This window comes from Diadema setosum, chromosome 22, assembly GCF_964275005.1.
Source record: "Diadema setosum chromosome 22, eeDiaSeto1, whole genome shotgun sequence".
Classification (NCBI taxonomy): Eukaryota; Metazoa; Echinodermata; class Echinoidea; order Diadematoida; family Diadematidae; genus Diadema; species Diadema setosum.
Genome location: NC_092706.1, coordinates 28,089,596 through 28,117,129, shown reverse-complemented (window position 1 = coordinate 28,117,129; position 27,534 = coordinate 28,089,596). Strand labels below are relative to the sequence as shown.

The following is a 27,534-nucleotide window of genomic DNA, read 5'->3' as shown; positions in this document are numbered from 1 at the left end:
CAAAAGAAGAGTCATCTTTTTTGTATATTGGAATAACTTTTGCAATTTTACATGCGTTCGGAAATACACCAGTTGACAACGACAAATTACAAATATGTACTAAAGGTGTCAGTATACTCCCAACAATTTGTTTTAAAAGAGACGTGCTCATTTCATCATGACCACATGTATGACTTGATTTTAGGGAATGCACAATATCAAGGATCTCACTAAAATCTGTTGGTTTGAAAAATAATGAATTATCGTTTGACGTGCCCAAATACTGCGAGAAATCTGTCTGTGTATGATCAATCTTAGAAGCCTGACTAGGACCTACATTAACAAAGTACTCATTAAAACAACATGCTACATCTTTAGGATTACAAAACGTTTGTCCATTATTCGTAATTTGAGAATCCAACAGTTATTCTAAGTACAAATTCTCGAGTACAAATTCTCGAGTGACATTGGTTAGTTTTTCATTTCTTTTTTTTTATACAAACTTTAACCCATTGAGGACGGGCTGATTTTGCTACAACACGCATTTCCCACAAACACTTGCCCATGTACACAATGTAAACTCGCCACACGTCCTCAAGGTGTACTCGACCGTAAGATTTCATACACGCTGTTGGGAGACATTATTCTTCAACCATGCAAAATTTTGTGACCTTTGCAAAAGGGGCATACTGTATATGCCATATATTTTAACAGCCAGTCTAAATTTTCACAAATTGGGACTTTCAGACAATTTTGTGAGTGGTTTAAATTCGCGATCGTGAAGTACATTTGTACAGTACTGAACGGAGAACTGTATGCGTGCACGTCACATTCATGTCAGGATCAGAGTCAATATTTTTGTGTGTGTCTGAATTTGCCAATAGCACCTGACTCGTAAACTTTTGTGAAAATAAACACCTAGCAAAATATGTGGCGTATACGGTGCTATCTTTAACCTCCATATATGTGACCCGCTACAACAAAAGGATCCAAAAGTCGGGGAAGGCCAACTTTCTGAAAATGGCGTGATATTATTCCCTTACTCTTCTACTTTAATTTCATATATAGCACAACTCATAAAAGTACTTGGTTGCGGAGATATCAATGATTTTACTAGAGCATGTCAAGTGGCTGAGGAAATCAGAGTTTCTAGAAAAACGCCTTCAGAGTTTTCCCTCCGACGCTATCATGATCAAGGGGAGGCAAGACACTTTTCACCGCTTGACAATACAAGGTATACTCCTAGCGACCTCCGCGATGTTCATTCAAGCTTAGCGCCAGCAGTCTACACATGACCAATCAGTAACCAGGATGCCATGCACTGACCAATAAGATAACTCACTCGTTGCTAGGGGCGGAGTGTAGCTGCGGCGCTAAATCCAAAACTTCGAACACGTTTCTGTTACTTTGAAAGTCGGAAAATCATGGCCCTGAGAAATGCTGATTTCTTGCCTTTCATTTGATCATTAAGCTTCGCAATGTTGGCAGATGATAGACAAAACATGAGCCTACACAATTATGCCAAAAACAGAAATCTGATTGTTTTGACCAATTTTGACGATGTGACTTCAAACTTGATTTTCTCGGCTCAGCTGTCAGCTACTTTAGGATCCTTTTGTTGTAGCGGGTCACATATGATTTATTGTCAGTGTTGAAGGAACATGGGGGCAAGTCTAAGCGACCCCTCACCTGTTTCTGGATGTACACACTGACTCTTTCCAGCATGCCATGGCAGGTAAACTCAAAGGGCAGGTAGGGCGTCACACTGTCCAGGTCAGCTATGGTCTGGAGGGTCTTGTCCAGCTCGGTGCTCTGGACGTCCACCGTCCACACGTGGGGCGCGCCAATGAAGACCTCGGCGTACGGATGCTGGGATGTCAACTGAAGACAAAAACAAAGAGTTTGCAAAGCAGAATGACTATCAAGTGTCACAGTGGTTGAAGTCTCTCCAACTATTATAGAACTATTGACTGCTGAAAAGAACAAATAGCTGACAAGACAATCAGATTTACACTACAAATGTACCATTCATCCAGCTGGCCATTATTTTGTATATGCTAACTCATGCACTGCTGAAAAGCTTTTCTTCAGCCCAACTTCCAAAATGATTATCTTTATCTTTATAAATCTTTTTTGGTTTAATATTTGATCTTCATTGTATAGCTACAGAAGATGCACATGTACCACACCTCCAGATACAATTGATTTTTCTTTTCACAATCCATAATATCATTTAAATCTTTCTTTTGATACTCTCAGGCCTATCATTCAGAGATCAAGCTTAAAAAACTGTTTTGAGCATGTTCCATGCATTGAATAATGCTGTTATTGATCACGTTATGGCACCATAGCATCAGTACACCAGGCGAGCTTTTCACAAATGCATTTAACCAGGGCTCCACACTAACTTTTTTATTTGGTGGCCCAATGGGGCCACCAAAATCATCAGTTTCAAATTTTTGGTGGCCCGAGAGAAAAATTTGGTGGCCCCCCAAAAACAATAAAAAACATTAAAATTCCTGGTTTTTTTTTTTGATGAGTCAAATATTTAAGTTTTATCATAGTTAAAATTGGAAGCTGGACATATCTACTCATAAATAAACCTCAACAAACTCGCAACACTCACCCTCAGGCACTCATTCAGTCCGTTTCATCCATCCTTTAAACAAATTTAACTACTGAATGGTGGACTAAGACTAAGTATAAATTGACAGGCACATGGGTTGCAACATCTTAACATAAATAAATGACACTTTTCAAAAAATTTTGGTGGCCCGAGGCGGGCCACCAAATTTGCCATTTTTTGAAATTTGGTGGCCCGACTTTCATTTTTGGTGGCCCCAGGCCACCGGGCCACCGTTAGTGTAGAGCCCTGATTTAACTATGCCTGAATGATCACTGAACTATTGGCCTTGCCATGACCGGCAAAGCTGCAAAGCAGAAAAACACACTAAGTATCGACCTAGCTGTGGCTCCATATGGCTCTGTAACTGCTATGCACATACAAGTTGTATTGAAATCGACAACTGTACAAGAGGAAGCAAAATCGGTGGCCACTGGCCATGTTTAATAGACAGATGGCCACTCTACACAGGGTTTGAGACATGGCTTTTCTCTGAGGGATTTTTCAGTGGCTGTAAACAGCATGTGGCCCCTGAGACAACTTTGACTGTACAATCATGTACATGTACGTACTTGGGTGTTATCACTGACATTATCAACAATCATGAGCACACACACATAAAAAAACAACATACAAACAAACATACATATGTACATTATTTTTCAGTCACTAGCATCATTGCCATTTGGACTTTGTGAGAACCATGATAATCATGACATACCTTTCTGGCCGTGGGCTTCCCCTGGAAAAATTTGGTGTTCTTGGAGTTCTTGGGAGGGTTGAACTTGGGGTTCAGGAAGGCACAGCCGTTGGCGACGGCTTCAAGGGGCGCAGGACCCTCGTAGGGAAAACCAAGACCTATGAACAGCTGCAGATGAACACAGGTGTACATTGTATGAGCATTTTAATAAAAGACTGATAATTACATTCAATAACACCTCTTGCTTGCCCACATTGATTCTGTTTGCACAAGTGAATCCCATTAGAAAATGGCACGCAGACAAACAGAGACAAATATAAAGAAATAAAAATCAGCATGATATCATTTGTCCTATACATCGTAGATAGTTAAGCCCTCCCATGCGATTCTGAAAAGCCCATAGACTTTTAAGAACAGACTATGTTTTTATAGGCACAACTTGACCCTAGAAGTTTGCAGAAATACATCAAAACCTTATTCCTCATATCAACCCATGATATACATGTACATATAAGGACATGCACAGAGTCAACCATTCACAGATTGTATTAACCCCCCCCCCCAAAAAAAAAAAAAAAAAAAAAAAAAAAGAGAGAGCAAAAACAACAAGTACACAAATTAAAAGAAGTGATGGTGTTATGCCCTCACAACTGATTCATCGCTTTTATACTCAAGTATTGATATGATTCTATTTTGGGACGATAACACACGGTACAAATATAACCTCCTCTCCCAAGGCAATCAAAGAAACAATTACCGCTGAGATACATACACCCCGTACAAGCGCATCGTCACACAGCAATGAATGAAATACAAGATCGCTGCAAAGAAAAATGTTTTTTCCTATATGATTTTACTTTGATACTGAAATTGAGTGAAGATTGGTGTACAGATTCAATGTGATATTTGTGAGTTGACCACATCACCTTTTCAAGTAATCTGTATACTGTATGTGGTAGTGGCCAATACACATATTTTTTTCTTGAAGACATAATAAACTTTAAAATTTGATACTATATACAATCATTATGGAAACAGAATTTGAATTAAATTCTTATAATGCAACTGGTATCATTCCCTCTGAGTGGTGAAGTGTACAAACAACAGTGCAAAAACTTCAACCCATCCCCCCCCCCCCAAAAAAAAAAAACACACACCTAAAAACATTCAGCAGCTACAGTATTACACCTGACATGAGTATGGATGGAATGTTGATAGTGAGGTAAGGTGTACAAGTAATTTTGGGGTTGAGAAACAATCCTACCACAGCAGTTGTGACAAAAGAAACTTAACCCGTTGAGGACGAGTCACAAGTATACTCGGGCAGAGGTCTATGAGAAATGCATGTTGTAGCAAAATCAGACCGTCCTCAATGGGTTGAGGGTGGAAAAAACAACAACAACCTTTTATGTACTTCAAAACCCTTTTCTTCAAAGTAGCACCTCTATATGTTTTGATTTTTCCATCAACTATTTCGGTTTGTTAGGAGCAGCCAACTTTAATGAGTAATGCTTCACTGCGACTGATTGACAAATTTTGACCTTCATCGATGAAGAGCACCCATTAGGCAGTGCTTTTAAAAGTTATAGCTATCATCTGATAATTAACTAGATATATCGCTATGGCAACTGATATGCCTCCGCCATAATGCATGGTTCTCCTAATAGGTCTATAGTACAATGTCTTGACAATGTGTGATGACAGTTTCACACAATTGGCAAAACATCAAAATGACAGGTTTGCCACAAATGTGCTGAATGTTTACTTTCCTAGAACTAGGTTCAATTGGATGAATGATTAAAATGTCAGAGTGCAGGTATTTGGGGAACTGATGATTTTTACTTGACTTTTGACCCTTTTATAAGTTTATGCATTGAGTAATTTTAAAGGTATTGAGAAAAAGTATAATTTCAGTATCAAATGGGAAAATAGCATTATCTAAACCTGGCCTTTGACCTTTGACCTCACAGTTCCAAAGAGAATCACTGTTAGGTTGAACATGCATAAATATGTAAGTTTCATGATGATACCTCGAGTTACTTTTGAGATATGGAGGAAAAAGTGCAATTCAGCACTTTCACTTGACTTTTGACGTTTTGACCTTTGACCTTTTGGCAAGAAACTTCCCACAGAATATATATTGGGTAATACATGCATACATCAAGTAAAAAAAAAAAAAAAAAAAACCTTCAGGCATTGCATAAATATAAGGAAAGTAGTGATATTTTGAGGAGTTCACCTTGATCTTTGACCCCCTGGCCTTTGACCCATGACCCCCAACTTCCCTAGATAATCACTGCCCATCGGTACAAGCATATATACTAAGTTCCATGAAGATACCTTGAACCATTTGCGAGATATGGAGAAAAACATGAAATTTCAATTTTTTTTTCACAAAATAACCTGTGACCTTTGACCCTGTGACCCTAAAATCCACACAAAGTATTATCCCCCAAGGATATACCCTCATACCAAGTTTGATGTAAAACCACCACACGGTTCTTGAGATATCAACAAAAACAAAACGGGATGGACGGACTTACTGACAGACGGACGGAAGGACGGACGGACGACCCGAAAACATAATGCCTCCGGCCACTTCGTTGCGGAGACATAAAAATCTTGGGCCCATATCAGGCAAATCCAGGAATTCCGTAAAGGGGAGACGCCTTTGCAAAATTAAAAGGTTGCACCCCACCCCCCCCCCATTTTTCTTCATTTTTGTTTTAACAAACAATAACAAGGGGGCGTGCGCCTGGTGCGCCCCCCTCTGGATCCGCCACTGCATATACAAGTACTCAAGTTGAACTCAAATCATCTATCTCCTGAACACCAGACAGGCGTCATATCCACTACAGCGTACCTGGGCTACCAAGCTCTCTCAACTGACACCCAGTGCTGGTTCTCATCTTTTATACCTGTACCATTAGGTAGTGCATATTTAATTCATGGATTCTTGTGTCAGGTTGTTTTTATTGCCCTTCGTCATTGGCGTAAATGTTGATGCATCATTACAGAGCTGAGCATCTCTTCTCTCAAAACCTGAAATCAAAACACAAACTTAACTCAAAATCTTGATTATGTACAATAGCTGTGGAATTTGGGTGGAAATTTATATCGATGATACAATTCATGAATAATATCATTCACACATGTGCTGCATCTGCATTTTGTGTTGCTGCTGTAGGGTAAGTCTGTTTTGTTTTGTTGTTGTTGCTTCTGTTTATCCCAGCCTGGGGGAGGGGGGTGGGGGGACTGGGAATGGGAACAGTTATGTAGGCAACAGGGACAGATTTCTGGGTTTTAACATTATGTCAATTGACTCAATTTTATGTTATGCTTCTGTACAATTGTTCTTCAAGTTTGACATTGTACAATGTATGCGCAGTTGTACTGTACGTTCAATTAATTATCTATCCTGTATGTCACAAGCCACCAGTGTGCACCGCACACTTCATATGTAGCTGTGGCTTTGATTCTGTAATAACCACACTTCCTGCTCTGTACTTCATACCATTCGTAAGTTGTATGTTTTGTGAGTCGTTAAAATCTCTGGTATCACAAAAGACACAATTTTTTCATCTCTGGTGTCTCAAAAGACACAATTTCTTCCTGACACCACTCATGATCTGTCAAGGGTGTTATGACTTTACGCAGCCATCACGGAAGAGGAAGTAGATTTATCGATGCATGTTCAAGAGAAACCACACGCGCAGTCATTTCCGTTCATGTATACAGGAAATGGATACACAACCCTGAGACATCAGTTGCGTTACCAAAGCAACTATTTTGAGGCATGGGGCAGACTAATTGTTGAGAGACACCCTTAGCCTCTTTCCAAGACCCTCTCACTGTTGTTAGCGCTGACAATCGCAAGTGCAGTGAGCAGAAGCGTCTGTACGAGGGCTTTTTGATAAAGATCTCCAAATGTGATTGCTATTCATACAATTGTATCAACCCTTACTGTGCCAGGGACTTTGCACAGTGTGTACAATGCTATGGAGTTTTGTGTGCCAACTGGCACTCGGAGCACTGGAAGACGTAACACACAGACAAGCTTCACCAGCCCAAATGAATATTGCAATGCTGACTAATCTAGAGAGTCATTTTGACCAGCAGAATTGCATGATTTGCACATCCGTCATTAGAGCTATAAACTTGATTTATTGTGTATATTAGCTTCTTCACTCAGAGATCTGCTGACTGTTTGTGATTTTCCCCGACAAAAGACTGGGAGCAAAGTTTGACTATTCAAAGGCCTAGACGTCTAACAATTTGGACTCAGTCTGGTTTCCGAAGGCTTTCTTTCCGGAGCTCAGTGGTGTAACTCTGTCCAGTGTAGTGACTCTCTGCCCTCTTCTCTTGCAATTACAACAGTGAGTGAGCCTTGAAGAAAGGCTAAAATCACTCGAGCAGCGTGGAATCCTCATTACTTTAATAGTCTACACATGTCATTTATCACATCAAATTTTGATTACGAAACTGCAAATGGGAATGACATAATCAAGGTTTTGAATTTGCAAGCATTTGAAAATAGAAGGAATTATTTTTTGTCAACGCTCATGTATAAATGCATCCATGGACTTGCCCCCACCCGAATGTGCAATAATATTGAGATGATTTTTGACAGGCATGGGTTTAACACAAGAGCAGCTGATTCTTTGAATGTGGTACCACCTAAACCGAATGTAGAGTGTTTTAAAAGCTGTTTTAGATATGCAGGAGGAAAGATATGGAACTCACTACCAAATGTTTTAAAGAAATCAAAGTCATTGTCAGCTTTTAAGTTGTTATATAAGAAAATGTATTTTCACTGATTTTATCAAACGCCCTGTTTTTACATGATATGTACCATATTATTTTTTGTCACACTGTGTTACCCACACTTGCCTGGTGCAAATTATGTGTGCATGAATCCATGAATGTGTGTTATGGGTATACATGCATTCGACTGTTTAGGTTAAACGGGCATGACTGCCAGATTGCATGTAATCTATTTATTAGTGTAGATTTTTACATAGAATTTCTATCTGCTTTTTATGATCGTGGGCTTGTTGATTCAAGTCCTTTCTGGCAGAGTTTTTACATTCCTTTTGTACACCAAATGGTATGATTGTGTATATAATCTTGCATCATTTTATTCACTGTTTTAATATATTCTTTTGCATCATATTGTTTCATTATATTATACTTAGACTGGTTACTACTGATTTCAATTTAACGTATTGCTCCTTTCAGCTCTGATTGCTTGTTTGTAGTGGTTTTTATGCTTATATTTATGTAACATGATTTTTGTATTTATATAGTTCGATTGTACAGGACCTTGATGTAAAACAGCATTCACTTGCTGATCTTGTTATCCTGTCAAAATATGTTGAAATAAAATAAAATAAAATAAAATAAATATATCCCGTATTCCATGAATAAGGTCATATTGTGCGCATGTGCTAAATCCGCCACTGAATATTTTCTGTATTCCGTGATATGACGTCATGATATTACACAGCTAGCTGCGCGTGTACGTATGCGCGCATAATCAGCTCGCGAGACATAAGTCAACATGGCTGACAGCCGGCGATTTCAACATCATTCACGAGATGAAATCAGTGAGAAGAAGGTTAGTAAAATCCCGAATTGCCTGTGTAACTTTACCAATGAGATAACACTACAGAATTCATGTAGATCTACACTTAGAAAGATAAAATTGTTACCCCTTGCTTGTTCTTATGAAATACGGGAAATATCTACGGTCTGGTGCCATATACAATTCGGCCTCCGGCCTCATGGAATATGGCACCAGACCGTAGATATTTGCCCGTATTTCATGAAGCAGGGGATAATTGATAATACATTTGTACACTACCTAATTATTACATTTTGGAAAAAGTTGATGTCAAGGATATGAATTCTTTTTGTTCAATTCATACTTGAATTAAACCACAACATTCATACTTACAATGTAGATTTCAAAAATAAAAGTAATAAAAGAGAAAGTAGATAAAGTAAAAAGATAAAAAAAAAATAAAAGTTAAAAAGAAAAAGTAGTTTGAGTAAAAGATTTGTGCACGGGACTGATAAGCTATAATGTATGCTGGAAACAACTCTAGTCTACCTTTGCAAAAACAACAACTAAAACAAGACAAGAAAAAGACAATGTACACCTACACCGTACCTTAGTCTCTTTCAAGAGCTGCTGTATTTCGGCTCCTGAAACGATGCCGTGGTTCTGAACGTAATCTGGGATTGCCCGCTTCTCCGCTACGTTACTCTCGTTGAGGAACACCGTCGCGTGGATTTCAAATTTTTTGTGAATCTTGTCCAGGTAACCCTTGATCCAGTTTTCCTGAGACAAAGAAAGAAACAACAAACAAAACATACAAACACTGTATCATCAGTACACATTATCATAAAACACTTTATATCATAATCTTCACATACAAAGACAAGTTACTCATCTAATATCGGATATTCCTAACCCGACAAAATGCAGTGTTGTACACGTACATTGTAGGCCCCACATACAGTGTATATGACAGAAAATCAAACAAGAGAGGGCACCATTTTTTGTGAAAAGGCGCTTTGCAGTTCACCCGCTGAGGATGGACTAATTTTGCTACAACACTTACTTCCGATAGACACCTGCCCGAGTATTCTCGAGACTCGTCCTCAATGGGTTAAGGTCCCATTCAAGTGCACAAAGTTACCATTTTAGAATGTATAGAACAATCACATAACTTTTCTTTTGTTTAAGCCTTATATAATGTATTTCACAATCTTTTGCTTTAATACTAAACAGGAATCTCCATGCATGATGTGCTTATCAGGTCTAATTTTTATTTCATTTTTTTTTCCAGTGATGATGTTTGTTCATCATGCTTGGCATGTCAAATCCTATGACTTAAGCACTGAAATATTGTGTTTTTCAGTTTACCGTGGCGGAACGATTACCCAGGCTTTACAAATTGAACCAACCGTGGAATTTACATTCAGCTCTAAAAGCACGGCTGAAGGGAAAATGCAAAGGTCAAAGGTCACACCAGCACAATGCGGGCAAACTGTGTGCACAGTTCTCTTCATGGAATAACATCCACGGTGTACTGGGCATACTCTAAAAGTCCAGCATGCACCTCTGTACAACACGTACAATTGTAAACAGATTCTTGTCATTAGACTGGTTGTTCGACATACAACGTGTAGATCATTTGTCCCATTTTACTAATGCGTCATCATTAATGCAATTGTGGCTCCATTTACTGTACAATTTGGGATCCACATGATTTGTTCCATTTGCACACATGCCGAGAGTCCGGCACACTACACTGTTCGTACGTAAAACACTGTCAGACTGTACAGCGCTTGCGTTTACAGTGTGCATATGTGACCCTGCATCACGAAACCAACAAAAAGTCGCCAGACATGGATTTTTTAGTTAAGGGCAGATTCTGAAGGAGCAGACTGTGAGCTTTAAAATGCTGTATAACTCAATTCAAATGGACTCCCCTAACCTATCTAAATACAGGAAAGAAAGCACACACTCTTGAAAAGTGTGAACTGAGAAAAGAGGCTCTGAAGTACAGGGACTATTCAAGCGCCTAATCTTTACCAAGCCGTGCTAGCTCTGTGATGAAAGGGACAAAACACAGGATGTCAACCACCAGAGCAACAACAGTGAAGGGATTATCACATTCAAAGCTGCATTAAGCATGTTCTATTAACACATTCTGTCCATAGTTAATGTCGACTTTCAAAGCAGCAGCATTATCTTTTCACAAGTTATTAGACTTGAAAGTGAAGAGTATGTAAAGGATTTCAAGAAATGAAAAGGGGTCTCTAAGAAATAGCTGATTGTTCTACTCTCCCCCAAAAGGGTTGGAGAAAAACTGCTCAAAACACACTTTCCCATTCATTTTATGACCCCAAAGGATAGCTCTTTTAGAAAGTATGAAAAACTCAAGATTGACTTGGTTGAACCATTTCACCTTTTTTGAGTCCTCACTTAAAATCAAAGGGGTGCGACTTTTTGTTCGTTTTGTGATGCACGGTCACATATAATCAAGCATATTTGAGGACAATGCTCTAGTTTAAAGCACACAGCACTCCCTCTATCTCATATCTCCCATTTTCTCTCTTGTTTCTATATTCATCACACATTAAATGACAAGGATCTCTTTTTAATGTTGTAGGTGCTATAAAAAACAAATAATAAATGTTTTTCATTCGTGCTATAGACAGAATATTTCATCCGGTGAAAGATGAAATTATTGATCCATTCAATGAGGCGCAGCCGAAATGAATGCATCATTTTATACAATGTATTTCACCTAATAAAAAATTCTGTCCATTGTACTCATAAACATTCATTATTTGCATATTAATCCTATGTCATCAACAAAGAGGAAAAACTCACAGTCCAGAAGGACGCCCTCTTGCCGTAGACGAGAGCCTTGTTTTGACGTGGAGCCGGCTTCTCCACCACTGTCTCCACTTCATGATCCACCACAAAGCCCATGAAGGAATTATCGGGTGTGTGGGCTGCAGGTATCCCCCCCAAAAAAAAATACCCAACATACACAAATTCAAATAAAAGAAATTATGTTGAGTAACACACAGAACTACAAACATGAACCAAAAGGACACATAAAGAAGAAAGACATCAATATTTGAGCTATTTTTAATAGGAGTGGATAAAAATCTCCTGAACAGATATTGAGCAGTAGAATGGAATTTCCATGCTGTCTACTTTTCTTTTGATCGAAATAATCTTCTCCTCTGGAATTTAAAGGGGATGGCTAGTAACCGATCAGTGGGAATGCTGAGGGATGATTGTTCCAATCCTTGTGGAATTCATTTAAGAGTACATTATATCTTAAGAGTACATATTATCTACTGCTGTGTGAAAATTATTTGCTTCAGAACGGTCTCATATTCAAATAATGTGCAGATTAATGCCCCGTTACTGACCAGGCACGCTAACCTGGAAACATTAAACTGCACATTACTTGAATATGAGACCATTCTGAAGCAAATAATTTTCACACAATAATAGATATATAATGTACTCTTACATGAATCCCACAAGAACTGGAACAATCATCCCCCAGCATTCCCACTGATTCCCACTGATCAGTTACTAGCCATCCCCTTTAAGAGATATTATGGACAAAAAGTTTCTGCTTCACATATTATGCAGCATAATCATGAAAGCAACTACAACGAAAGGGAAATTGATTTTTTTATTTTTTTATTTTTTTTACACATTGCATGACGAACTGTGCACAAGTTGGGATTAATTTCAATCTCTGCTTGCTGTGACTGCTACATGTATGTATTGATTGGAGATTTTATTTTCTTGTTCCTTGCCAAGTTTTGTCGAAAGTTTCAATGAACCATTTGAAATGCCATAATCATATTTTACCACTGGCACAGTAATGTGAGAATGAGAGTTCTCTGGTTTCCTGTTAACCGGGTCTTGCTATTAAATGTTTACGCTAATGGGAGCACTGCTCGTTTGTGAATCACAGCAGGGGATGTTACAGTTCTGACACAATGACCCTAAAGTCAAACAACATCATTCAGGACGTGACTTTGGACTGTGGTGTTATATTTTCAGAAGGAATAGACGAATAAGCAAAGGGATCGTATAGTTTTGGTTGAGACCTAATTTCAGGTTTCTACCATTTTTTGTGAGATAATGAGAAACCTCCTATGAAATATGAAAGAGGATGTAATTCCATGAGAAATTCCATGTTTATTTGATGAAAATTGGTTTTGAAATGGCTGAGATATCCAAAACAGAGCGATTTTAATAAAGTGTGGAACCCACCTTTTATTACGATCGATTTGTTTTACTAAGTTTTTGGATATTTCAGTCATTCCAAACCCGATTTTCATAAAATAAACTTTGAATTCCTCTTAAAATGGTATGCTCTGTACTATTTCATAAATGTTTTCTTGGTATCTCGCAAAAAGTTAAAAGCCCAATTCTTATCTCCACCAATGCTGTACCATCCCTTTAGTCTTTATATGCTTCACTATTGTAAGTACACTGACTAAATTTATATCTGAAAGTTTTGATTCATACAAACTCAAAAGGAGGTAAAAACAAGATACATGTATAACACATGTATATGTGTATGTCTCCCTACGATGGGGGGTACCGGAAACATGGGCATACTTACGGAACATGGTGAAAAACTGACGCGGCACGAGGTTCCAGTTGCCCCAGCTTGACTTGGACCCAGACCTTTTGGCGTATGTGTCCAGGTTGAAAGCCGGCTCGGTGCCAAACGAGTCGATCACTCTCAAGATGCAGCTGTATTTCAAGTGAAAGGGAGAAATACGTAATTTGCAGGAATGCTACGGCTGTATCACACAAAAACCAAAGTACTGTATACTCACCCCAATGTTCCCTCCAGTGTTTCAATATAAATTAGTTTATGAAATTAATCAATTTGTTTCCTGAAAACTGTGCCTTACACTGGCATGCTACTGGGATGTGTTCAGGCAAATATTATTCTCCATGCTTTCTGGAGGTCGTGGAGCTAAGTTCTTTTAATGTCTCCAAAACAAAGCAAAACAAAACAAAACAAAACAAAACATAACAAAACGAAACAGAATTCAAGTGAAATCTCCTTGATATTTCTGTTTATATCATTCTGCTAACGTGATGTCCCAAAATCTTGTTTGGTTGTGTAAAATGTGGTTGCATGAGGGCTTGTAAGCATAATCACTTGTTCAGTAGAGAATACTGACCTTAGAATTCCATAACTGCTGAATTTCAAATTAAATTTCACTGTAACTTCTCAATTACACTGTCATACAATTTCACGCTACTTTATACCGAATTGAACTTGGACATGAAAAAAAAAAAAAAATGCACCACCTCAATCCTTTGGTGTCTGAACTGCTATACCAGCTGCCCTGCTCAGGGCCCTATCTTGCCCTTGTGTGTGTATGTGGAGGTTTTTTTTTTTGGAGGGCATGGTGTATGAAATCTTTATGCTTATTACCTAGTGCATATTCATCCCTGCTTTACCCTCCACACTCTGCAATCTGACCTCAACAAATGCTCCAACAATTTCTTTACACCCATGCAAAACAGAGAATTAAAGGAGATCTTTGGATGATTTTCAGACTTTTACATTTGAACAACTACAAATCAGCTATACTGAGTACAGAGTTTTAGAATTAATAGTGATATGGATGAAGAATAAGAATGTTTTCAAAATTTATAACAAATAACAATGAACAAGGATGATGACATGGGAGAGTCACCATAAGAATGCATGAGTTGGGGCTCAAGGAAGCAGTACAAAAGAAGAAGGTATGCATGGATTTTACACAGTCAGGTGAACTTGTTAAGCAGGCAGTATTGTAATCGAATAAGACCCCGTTTACAGTGCAAGGCCGGGCTCGGCCGCGGCTCGGCCGTGGCCGAGACCGGCCTCAATTGCGCGGCCGAGCCTCGCAATTTTGTCCGTTTACACTGCTGGGCTCGGCCGCGCTTTTGATTCAAACCTTTCAATATTTTGTCGTAGTGGCGCTCTGCTTGTAAACAAATGCAATTTGGTACTGTCTGGTTTTCAGACCCTTTGCCAAATGAATTCCGTGACGACGAAGTCGCCGTTCGGGCAAAGGCCTTTGCCGAAGGAAAGAATCCTTTGCAGGACAAAACCACCTTAAACTATACTAGTTTTCGACGTTGAGGGGGTTAATATCCTGAATAGCGAAAGAAACGTGCAGAGGGTTTGGAAGCCAGACTAAAATTGGCCGCGCAATTGGCCGCGCATTTGGCCCAGTTTGCGTTTACACCAAGAAAAGGCCAGGCTCGGCCGCGGCTCGGCCGCGGCCGAGACCACCTCCAGAGCGAGGCCAAATGCGAGGCCAATTTTGGCCTCGCATTTGGCCTTTTGCGCGTTTACACTGAAGCGGGGCTTGGCACGGCCGCGGCCGAGCCGCGGCCGAGCCTCGCACTGTAAACGGGGTCTTACACTGCTGTACATTTCTGAAGTATGTGAGGCTCTGTTCAGTGTAATTTGTTCAAGATTTTTTCAGAGTATTAGTTTCTCTGCTCAAGGACAACAATAATTTCCACAAATCTATACATGGACCTGTCAATTTATGAACTACATAACGTGAAATTATGAAAATCATCTGGAATGCCCCTTGAAAAAAACATAAGGCTTTCCTTAGTGAGACAGAGTTGGACATTCCAAAGAAGTTCAGGGGGTGCAAGGGTTAGCTGTTAGCTCATGATGCTGGAATGAAAAAAAAAAAGTAGAAAGTAAAAGGCATTCCTAACTATCCATCAGGAAGCGTAGGCAGGACACACACACAGTTTCCCTGCTGGTGTTTTTTTTTTTCCCCCACTGGACGAGGAAAAATGACGGTACTCTTGCCTTGACCTAGCCCTAATCCAGACCTAATTCACACCATCTGCCACACGACCCAGTATATGACTAGCTTATAAGGGTAAATCGACCCCAAGTGTCGCTGACTCACTGTCATGGGACAGGCTACTAATCTCCTACTCTGCATGCTCAAAAAATCCCCGGGTCCTCATCATGCCAAATAAAAGTCATCCAATTTGATGAGTTCTACAAATCCACCGAACTCCAATTAATCCAACACCAGGGTTGAGGAATATAACTATGGCACACATACCACTGTACAAAAAATGAACAGCATCGAGAATGAAATCATACTTGAATACAAAGTACATTGTACAAGTCATGTACCTAGCCACATCACTTTATAAGCATATGCTATTTGATGAACCGTCAATGCAAGAATAAAGTCAACACCATTTTGACTATCCTAACTTCTCTGCGATTCGCACTGTAAGGATTCACATGCAATTTTTGAAGTTATGATTACAAAAAATAATACATCTTTAATGTGAGTGACAATAACATTATGAAAGTCTTGCTTAATAATTTGTCTGTGGCTTAAAAAAAAAAAAAATCTACTGCGCTTAGACTCTGTCTTAGAGTGAGTTATCTTTCCTTATCAGAACAGAGATTAAACAGGTGGTGCAATCCATTTTCTTAAATCCACCTCATATCTCATCAGATCCATCTCCTCCAATCTCGAAGGCTTCGCTTCTCTCTCATCTTCATACATCCAATCCACCCCAACCTCTCTGTGAATACCCCCAACATCTTGGATCTACTCCTCCTTTTGTTAATACTGTATAGCACAGTAATCCCATGGTCCCAGCTCTTTGCATCCACCCTATCCTACTTCTTTGAATCTACTTCCCCCTATCTGTTTGATACCATATTATCAGCTCCTCAAAAACCATTTCATCCCCTCTCATTGAATACAATAATGTACATCCCACCACATCTCCTCGATTCTACCTTACCCTAACTCTTTCAAATCGGTCCACTTCATTTCTGTGCGTCTACCCCACCCCATCTTCTTGACTGTACATTGTATGTCACCCTATCTTCTTTCAACCACTCCATCCTATGTCCTTGAATGCATCCCATCCCATTTTCCTTGACTCTACCTTACCCCATCTCACTGAAATCACTTCATTAAATCTCTTTGCATCCATTCCATCCCATTTCCTTGATTCTACAGGTACAATGTACATCCCTCTATCTTCCTGGGACCCTCCCCCCTTCCAATTCTACCTCACACTAAATATTCAGAGCTATTCAAAAAGCCCTTGGAACCATTTCAACTCATGTCACTGACTCCATCCCACCTCATTTCCTTGATTCTACCTCATCATATCTTCTTGGGACCTCTTTATCCCATCTCACTGAATTCATCTCAACCCATTTTCTTGATTCTCCCCCATCCTATCTCCACTGAAACGTTTTATCACACCTTATTGCATCCACACCACCCCTAATCTTTAGATCCACCTCATCCTAATCTTTGTGGAACCATTTAATCCCATCTCACTGAATCCATCTCAACCCATCTTCTTGATTCTACCTCATCCTACAATGTATCTCCTTGGAAACATTTCATCATATCTTTTTTTTTTTTTTTGCATCCACCCCATCCCTGCTCTTTGATTCTACCTCATCCTACTTCAGTGGAACCATTTCATCCATTCTCCTTGCTTTCATTCAACTCAATCTCCTTCGTTCTATCTCCGGACACGTCTCCTTGTAGCTATTCCATCCCATCTCATTGAATCCATCCCACATCATCTCATTGATTCCACATCGCCTTCCTCTTCTTAGAACCGCTTCATCTCTTCTCCTCCTTCCCACCCCATTTCATCTTCTTAACCCGTTCCATGCCAAATACTGAAATCCCCATAGATTTAATACACAGGTTGCCAGGTTCCCGTAGGGAAAGGGTTAATTCTACACTGTACCTCACTTTTTCTTCTTGGAACCACTTCAACTACACCTCTTTAATGTATCCCACCCCATCTTGTTGATTCTGCCTCATTATATCTACATGTATATGAAAACATTAACAACTCTTAGGACCATTCCACCCTTTCTCCTTGCATTCACCCAAACCCCATCTCCTTCATTCTACCTCACCCACTCTCCTTGGAACAATTTCATCCACCTCCTTGAAGGCACCCCCTACCCCCCACCTACCCCCCTCCCTCTTAACTCTCCCTCATTCTGTCTATTAGAAACCATTAACAGCTGTTGAGAACCATTTCATTCTTTCTCCTTCAATTCACCCTAACCCCATCTCCTTTATTCTACCTCACCCAACCTCACTGAACAATTTCACCCACCTTCTTGCATCCACCACACCCCATCTGCTCGATTCTCACCTTCACCATCAGCTTGCATCCAACCCTCTCCCGTCACCTTGCATCTACCCCTTTCCATCACCCTCAATCCCCCCCCCCCCCCCACCTGCCACCTTCTCCGGAGTCCACCCTTCGCCCCATTCCAGCTCTTCAATCCTTATGGCGCTTTCCAGGTTTTCACACCATCTCACCTGAACTGCTGCCACTGTCCACCAATGGTCTTCTTCAGCTGCTTCATGCCCACGATGTCGATGTAGACCAAGTCATAGAGATGTCTGCCTTTCACTGGACAGCTCCCTTTGCCAGTCAGTCCTTTCTTTCTCAGTAGACTGTTGAGACAGAGATCACACGAAGAAAACAAAATTCAGAATTATGACTCTGCATTTACTACTAACTGTCTTGTCTTGTCTTTACATTTTTGTCTAATGTCGTTTTTTGTTTTATGAAGTTTTTTGGGTTGTTTTTTTATGGTATGATACATTACATTTATGAATCTGGGCAGAAGCAAGACATAAGCACATACACACACATTATAAAAGGGAAAGTATAGTGAGGTGAGGATTTGGCTTTTGACTTTTTGGGAGATACTTTGTTATAGGAACCACTTTGTGACAAGAGTCCCGAGTATACTCGTGCAAGCATCTATAGGAAATGCATGTTGTACTACATGTAGCAAAATCAAACCCTCCTCAACAGGTTAAAGAGCATACAATCCAAGAGGAATTCAAAGTTTATTTCCTGAAAATGGGTTTTGAAATGGCCCAGATATCCAAAAACAAAGTAAAACAAAGCATTCGTAATGAAAGGTGGGTGCCACCTTTTATTAAGATTGCTTTGTTTTTGATATCTCAGCCATTTCAAAACCAATTTTCATCAACTAAACTTAAAGTTTCTCTTAGAATTACATGTATATGCTCTTTTATATTTCATAAGAGGTTCCTCATTATCTCAATAAATCATCATTAAAGAAACATTGGAAACCTGAATCCCCATCTCAACCAAAACTGTACCATCCCACTAAACCTTGTCACTGCTATTAGCAAGTTGCTTAGACGCACTGTCAACAAATTGAGAGGATTAGAAAAAGAAAAAGAAAAATGTTCTCTGTTTTCATAGGTCTCTCTTCATAGCAGCTTTAATACAGGACACATACACTCACAACTCTTAGAATTATATCCCTCCAAACGCCTCTCAAAACAATCCTATCACGACTGTCAAATCCTGGCATCAGTGACATTAACAATCATAACGGACACACAAACACACGCTTGCATGTCCCCCGCAGAAAAATAAGAGCATGGGGCTGAGGGTCTGGCAGTGATAAATGATATATACAAGAGATAAAATTACGAGAGCGAAAAGCATCATGAGATTGATGATACGACATACAATTGTATCTTCCTCTCTCCCATCATTCTTAAAGGAGACCTCCGGATGGCTTTTCAGACTTTTACATTAATTTTTGAACAACTGTAAATAAGTTATACTGAGTACAGGGTTTCAGAATTTATGGTGATTGGGGTGAGGAATAAGAATGTTTTCAGAATTATTAATAAAACTTGCAATGAACAAGGATGATGACATGGCAGCCTCACAATAAGAATGCATGAGTTGGTGCTCAAGGAAGCAGAACAAAAGAAGGCATGTGCAGATTTCACACATGTGAACTCAAGCACGCAGAATTTGTGATAGAATTACACTGCTACATTTCTGAAATATGTGAGGCTCCTACGTCATCACCACTGTTCAGTGTAATTTGTTCAAGATTTTTCAGAGCATTGGTTTCTCTGCTCAAGGACCACAATAAATTCCACAAATCTATGGAGCAGTCAATTTATGTACTACATGATGTGAAATTATGACAATCATCTGGTATGCCCCTTTAACAAGAAAGTGTAAACTTGTCATCAATTCCACCCCATCAGAAGCTGGTAGCTATATTTGACATCAAATAAAACTTTCACCAGATGGAAAAGTTTTGCACTGAAATGATAGAGGGTGTTTTTATGCTTTCCTGCTTGTCTCTGTACCCAGCAGCACTGTGTGAAATCTCTCAGTGTAGACAAACTCAAGCTCACTTCAAAAGAAAAGCTGGAAATTTCACACATGCACGAGAGAAAGATAGAGAGTGAGAGAGAGAGAGGAAAAAATCTGGTGGAAGATGAATCCTTAATGAATGGTAGAACTCTATGTTGGAACACAAGTCTTGCCGCTTGCCCAAGGTGTCATTGGTAAAATCGTGTCAACTTTCACAGCTTGCACATACATCGTAAATGCAGCGGGAATGACAGGAAATCACAAATGCAATATGAAAGATTTGGGCAGCCAATCGATAAGAATGCTCGTGTGCACACCTGCTCAAATTCAATCGCGTAATTTCTGGATAGCTGTTAACAGTAAATACACATAGATATAGGATCCCAGAAACAAGCAGCTGTACAAGTTTGCTTTCAAGTTGGTTTTAATTACTGTCTTTTCCCCTGCTTTGTTCCTTTACGATATTTCATTTCATTTCATTTGTTCACTTTCATTTTCAACAAAAATATTAATGTACAAAAAGTATCATGCTAAAAAAAACCCCAACAAAACTGTATATTTTAGATATCAAAATATAAAATAATCACAATATATAGCTTGTAAAGCAGACACATTATCATTGGAATATTACTACTGTGAGATTCTGGTAAATGCATTTCCTGTCTTTCTACGTAAATGTGATGTCAGAAATAACTCTACAAGTACATGTATGTTTATCATAGTGGTCATAAATGTTTTGCTAGTTTGAGAATTATAGGCAGCAATCCATTCAATCAAATTGAATTTGAACAAACAGTGCATGAGTGTCTACTAGGCATATATGACAGACATTGAAGCTTGAAGGTGGCAGACTTTGTACACAGTTACTAACGAAGTATTAACACCTTCAGAACCATTGTCTCACACCTTTTAATAGTGCTAAAGTTGTATTACCCATGGTTGTCTTGCCTTTGAGCGTGGCAGGGGTTAAAAGAACTCAGCATGAAGTGGGCAATACTATCTAATTGTTGCCAAACTATGAAGATTTAATCTTTATGTGTTTCTAACTAGATGCAGTCACTTAGAATCTAACATGTTCACAGAACTTTGACACATCTTTTAATAATTTTGTCCCTTTTCAAAGAGAAATTCCCAGCAACTTCACACGGATGAATATGTACATTTGTATCTGGTGTCAATATGCATGACAGCTAAAGTGACAAACACCTTGTATATTTTGCTCGCAACGACAGCCACCAAATAACCTCCCGAGATCTGTTATTATCTACAGTATGATGCCTAGCAGACGAAATGTAATACATCCCTCACAGGATGAGGAACAGTAACAGAAAAAAAAGGAAGATAAATACTCTCAAAATTGCATATATATGCATGTGTTCGTCATGAAGAGATGGCTCCACAGATAGATTCATGCAACATCATAAAAACTGAGCGATGAGATGACTTCATGTATAAAGCTATAATGGGAACTGTTTCACATAGAAACTAGAGAGCTTACAATGTATACCAAACCTAGGAAATGAATTACTATGAAAACACTTGAGCAGTTCTGCCATGACAGCAATGTTATCATTATGTAAAAGCATACTGGGAACTGAATAAAGTCTGCAAAAGCATGACACTTCTTGTACTAATTGCAACAGATAAAGGAAAAGAAGAAACATGCACAGAAAACTAGTATTTATACAAGAATCAAGTTTCTATTGTTGTAATGTCTTGAAGTCATGTTTGTACATGTATATGTATGTCTTCCCCCCCCCCCCCCCACAAATCCTCGGAACAACCAGACACCTGTATGAAAATTCAAAGACTTTTTGCATGTATAGCAGCCACCCGAGAAGCTTATGAGAAAAGAAACCAATTGGTCGGAATTTGAAGCATAAGATTTGGGTTAGTCTATTGTCTCTATGGATGTCTTAACAATTAATTTCTCCCTATTACTCCTGGATGGAATGCAAAGGTCAAACTATGGCTCATCTCAAGGAGAGAAACGAGGAGGCTGAAAATTGGCTGCCCAGGGATGGAGGAAGGCTGACAACAAAGTGTTAAAGCAATAAATAATGCACAGAGACAAGGTGGTGGATGAGGTGTGGAGGGGAGAGAGAGATGGCATCACTCAAAGGGAGACAGGACCGGTTGTCAGGCGAGTGGGGACAGGCGGGGCAGGATGAAGGGGAAGGTTGCTAGGAGGAGGAGGAGAGAGTTAAAGATTCAGGAAGAAGGGAAGGTGGAAGAGAAATGGGAGGGGAGAAAGAATACTGTTCTTAGGACTGGTTGAGAGGAGATGGGAAAGAGTGGGACAGGATGAAGGAGGAAAGATGCTAGGAGAAGGAGAGTCAAAGATTCAAAAAGAAGGGAGGTTGGAAGAGAAAGTAGGGGGGTATATCAGGAGGCAATCTATATGGGAAAGGACAAGACCTGTCAGCAGGTGATGGGGGAGAGCGGGGCAGGATGGGGAAGGTTGCTAGGAGGAGGAGAGTCAAAGATTCAGGAAGAAGGGAAGGAGGAAGAGAAATACATATGTAGGAGATGGGGGAGGAGGAATATTGGGAGGACATCAATATGGGGAAGGGCAGGACCGGTTAGAAGGTGACGGGGAGGGCGGGGCAGGATGGGGAAGGTTGCTAGGAAGAGCAGAGGAGAAGATACAGGAAGAAAGAAAGGAGGAAGAGATATAGGAGGAGGGGGAAAAAGAAGATGGGGAGGGCATCTATGAGGGGAAGGACAGGATCGGTTGGAAGGTGATGGGGGAGGGTGGGGCAGGAGGACGGGGGAAGGTTGCTAGCAGAAGAGTCAAAAGATTCAGGAGGACGGGAGGGTGGAAGAGAAATGGGAGGGGGAGGAAGAATATTGGACATTGTCTTGTCACTGGGTCCCTCCATTTTTCACACATTTCACATCCCTAACTTCACTTTTATCTATTCATTATTCATTACAACATCCCATTTCCAAATTAAAGGGTTCACTATTGTTGTATACTCTGTTCACTTCACAATGTCTTGTTTACCTTATTCTATTGCAATGAAAAGAAATAAATATATTTAAGTTTTTGTCCAAAAATAAGAATAAATCAGAAATGAATTGGATAGAATAGAATTGAATTTGGATTGAATTGAATTGAATTGAATTGAATTGAATTGAATTGAATTGGATAAAACACGTACGCGCCCAAGGTGCCCGTTGCCGTGGAGATCTCGATGTCGTGACCCAGGATGTAGAGTGTGGAGAGGATGTCGCTCCACTGGACCAGCTCTCCTAGAGGACCCCCATTGAAGGCATTGTCTGCTATCTTGAAGCCAGATTCCTTAGTCAGAGCTCCTATGTGGACCAGGATCTACAAGTGACATGGTAGAAATCAGATCATAGTTCATTCAGAACAGAAGCACACTCAGATGACAATATCGTGTAAAAAATTTCTGCTAAAAGACTGCTGAACTGAAATTCAACATGTTGTGACAGGATTTATGCATATGAATATGTGTACATTTATACTTCTCTCTCTCTCTTTCTCTACCTCTCTCTCATTCTATCTATCTATCAATCTATCTATCTATCTATCTACTGTATACGCCATATATTTCGCGAGTCTAAATTTTCGCGAATTGGGAATTCCCGACGATTTCGCGAGTGGTTAAATTCGCGATCGTGGAGTCCTGTACTGAACGGAGAAGTATACACGCGTACGTCATATTCACATCGGGATCAGTGTCAATATTTTCGCGTCTTTAATTTCGCGAATAGCACCTGACTCGCGAAATTCGCGAAAATAAAAACCTCGCGAAATATTCGGGGTATACAGTATGAACATAAGTCTGACTGTAAATAGGTTAAGTGCCATTTTTAAACATTATATTGAAAAGCTTGTCCACCATCAAATATTGCAATAAACCATTCCAGTGATACCTTACTTGTTATATAAGAAACATTCTTCTAGATACGGATAAAAATATTCCATCTTTCGTTTTTATTTTCGTTGTTTCTTTGTAGTGACTTTAATCACAAATATTCCAGATCTATAAGATTGGAGTCAACTCGTTTTGTGATTAAATCCTTTATATCCATTTGTATACAAGTATGTATGTATATTAACCTGTTAAAGGGGCATTCCGGACGATTTTCATAATTTCACATCATGTAGTACATAAATCAACAGCTTCATGTATAGATTTGTAGAATTTATTGTGGTTCTTGAGCAGAGAAACAGTACTTTCAAAAACCTTAAATAAATTACACTGAACAAAGATGATGACATAGGAGCCTCACATATCTCAGAAATGTAGCAGTGTCATTCCATTACAATACCGCATGCTTGCAAGCTCACCTGTGTGTAATCTATGCATGCCTTCTTCTTTTGTGCTGCTTCCTTGAGCCAGCATCTCATGCATTCTTATGGTGAGGCTGCCATGTCATCATCCTTGTTCATTGCAATTTGTTATAAACTTCGAAAACATTCTTATTTTTCATCCCAATCATTATAAATCCTGAAACTCTGTACCCAGTATAACTAATTTATATATGTTCAAATGTAAAAATTTGAAAATCATCCGGAGGTCTCCTTTTAGGACATACTGATTTTGCTACAACACCCATATCCCATAGAGACCTGCCCGAGTATACTCGGGAATCATTGCTGCAATGTGGAACACAGCACAGTAAAACCCACATACTGCCCAGCCAGGAGGTTATACAGATCAGAAGAATGCTTGTGCTGCTCAATTGACATTTCTGTTAGACACATCTTGAAGGTGATATCTCTCACTTCCTGCACAACAAGAGGTGGACGTGGGTAAGATGGTGTAAAGAAACACTTCCATGGTCATGAATTGAGCATGAGGTAACACATGCCGGGCGCCAGACAAATACCTTGTTTATGAGCTCCTGGATGACATGTTATCAGTTAAAAAATGTTGATATGGTCAATCCTTGTCTTGATTGTCAAGGGCTCTAGTCCTCCAGACATGTATAACCCTTTCAAAAGATGCTAAAACTACTGTGATGAAAACTTGCTGTTTTATAATTTGTTCCCACTTTTCACAGAGAAATCACATGAGGGAATGGGATCAATAGACCAATATGCACCATAAGTTGTACACTGGTAATCAATGGACAACATTCTGTGTGTTTAAACAGTGGTTTTCACAAGCCATATCAATATCAGTAGTGAAATTGACATTTGAAAGAAGTTGAGAAAAAGAAAAGCAACGTTTAGCACAAATGCACATTTTTTTTCTTTTTTTCCATGTGTGGCTAGCAATCCAAGAAGAAAATTCAAAGGCACAGACACTGGAGAAGGCAGCATTCATCAAACAACAAACCGGTCCTGTCAGAGGACACGAGGAACCTGCCAGAAGATGTGCAATAATTTAGTTGATTGCTGCTTCCCGCAACTGTTTTTTTTTTTTTTTTTGAATACCATTTCTCCTTCAAATCAATTCAAATCACTTGAAATCTTATTCAAATCACAAGATTTCATTTTCAAAGATTTTTTTTTCATTGTTGAAATATATTTTACCTCAAAAGACATCTTTCTTTCGAGCAGTTAAAGAATAAAAAAGGTGCCATCACCTCATTTTTTTTTTTTGGGGGGGGGGGATGGGGTGATGGGGGATGGGGTGGAGGGGGATCGGTTGGAGGGGGTAGCAGGAGGAAGGGATGAGGAAGATGGCTTTGATGGATTCCCAAACCCTGACAAGACTTTTTGTGACTGTGTCTGCATGTGTGTGTGTGTGTGCGTGGGGGGGGGGGGGGGCAGGTGCTGGATGGGACAAAAATTGATGGCATGTATAAATTTGGAAACATACCCCCACATACTACTCCGGTGACAAGGTACCACATAGAAACCCAGGCAGGTGAGTTATGCTTTATCATAGCTATGAGGACACATGGGGTGACAGGTGAGATATGAACTCATGAAAACTATTTTTATAAAGATTCTCTGGGGTTTCACACTTGCAGAGATGGCAAGTTTCTCAACTGGCTGAGAGTGAGTAACTGCAAGGGAGTAAAGCAATGGGGGGGGGGGGGTATTCACTTCCCATGGTAAAGAGCTTTTCCAGTTTGGGTGTAGAAATTGTGCAATTGTGTTTGTTTGTTTTTTTATGGAAGTTGAATGAAGGGCATCATTTTGATCATATTCTGCCCAAATGTAGGTCAAGGGTGAATGAGTCTGAAATATACAAGTGTATAACAAATATGACTTACTGCAAAGTGCAATTTGTAAAGATTCCTAAATGGAATGGATTATCTGTATTTAGAAAAGTAAATAGCTGTAATTTGTCAGATACAGCCTTTTATACATTGTAGGTATCCTCGAAGCAAACAGATTTCCTTATCAAATACTGATAAGGAAAATGTTTACATCAGTGGGTGTCCCTTCAGTTGTAATGATCTTTCATGCTGTGGGTTGTTTGTTTCCTTGTTTGTTTGTTTGTTTGTTTTCCATGAGGTGTGAGAAAATAATTGCTGAGCGGGTGAGCGTGAGACTTGGTAGGTCTGCACTTGTTGAGAGGACTTGTTTGCACAGTTTTTAATGTTTCTAAACTCTGGTAACTTTCCCAAACTTTATTTTTTAACTCTTTGTAGTGATGTGTTTGATTATTGGCCCTTCTATCTCCATTTTTTTATCTGCCATATTTTTTTAGTTTTAAGCAAACTCTGCTGCTCTTAGTTTGATTGCCATATCATGTTCCTATATTCTGTGTCATGTGAAACATGAAGTTTTGTATTTTATGTATTTGATATATTTGATGAATGTAACATTGATTGTTGTTTTGAAATATAGTGTAAACGGTAGTTTTATCGTTACGATGAAAAATATGTGTGATGATAATGATAATTTGAATATTGTTGCAGGGAATAAGAGGAGATTGAAGGAGGGGAAGTGACAAAGAGGATAGTAAAGTTTGTAAGGGGTAAAGAGAAGATGAAGAAAAAGAAGAGGAAGAGTAGATGAGAAAGAAGTTGATTTTTTAGTATAAAAGGTTATTTGTATTTAAGCATTACTGATTATTTATGAAAATGAGAATATTGGTGTTAGAAATTGTAACTGTAATATTTGATTTTGTTTTGGCATAATAATGGTTAACTTTATTGTGCAATAGTTGATATTTTTTAATATAATTTATGTTTGTATATATTTGAATGTACATGTATTCATGCTGATTCATGTAAAATGTCCGCAATTCTGTCTGCGGGCTGCAGTGGATGTCTAATAGCCAATAAATACCTTTCAATTCAAAATGATCTCCAGCTAAAGAACATGCAGGCTCTGATATGACTCTGACACTACAAACTGCAGACCATGGTGACTGCAAACAACCTTCTATTAACAACTGCATCACAAAATTCCATGGGTCTGGCTGGTCAATAAAACATGTACATGCAACCATAACTAAAAAAAAAAAAAAAAAACCAGAACAAACTCCCATTCAAGACTACATACAAGGGTGTACACCA

The 27,534-nt window shown here is 39.2% G+C and overlaps 1 protein-coding gene across 1 annotated transcript in view; it reads right to left on the bottom strand.

The window, feature by feature from the left end:
• The window catches only part of LOC140245020 (alpha-1,6-mannosylglycoprotein 6-beta-N-acetylglucosaminyltransferase A-like), a 106,018-nt gene that overhangs the window by 6,316 nt on the left and 72,168 nt on the right, over positions 1-27,534 (bottom strand). The window contains exons 9-15 of the mRNA XM_072324610.1: positions 23,244-23,413; positions 18,234-18,371; positions 13,481-13,614; positions 11,710-11,834; positions 9,475-9,645; positions 3,324-3,470; positions 1,669-1,860 (exon numbers count right to left, since the gene is read on the bottom strand). Of these exons, the coding sequence (XP_072180711.1) occupies positions 1,669-1,860; positions 3,324-3,470; positions 9,475-9,645; positions 11,710-11,834; positions 13,481-13,614; positions 18,234-18,371; positions 23,244-23,413 (1,077 nt within the window). The remainder of the gene's footprint in view (positions 1-1,668; positions 1,861-3,323; positions 3,471-9,474; positions 9,646-11,709; positions 11,835-13,480; positions 13,615-18,233; positions 18,372-23,243; positions 23,414-27,534) is intronic.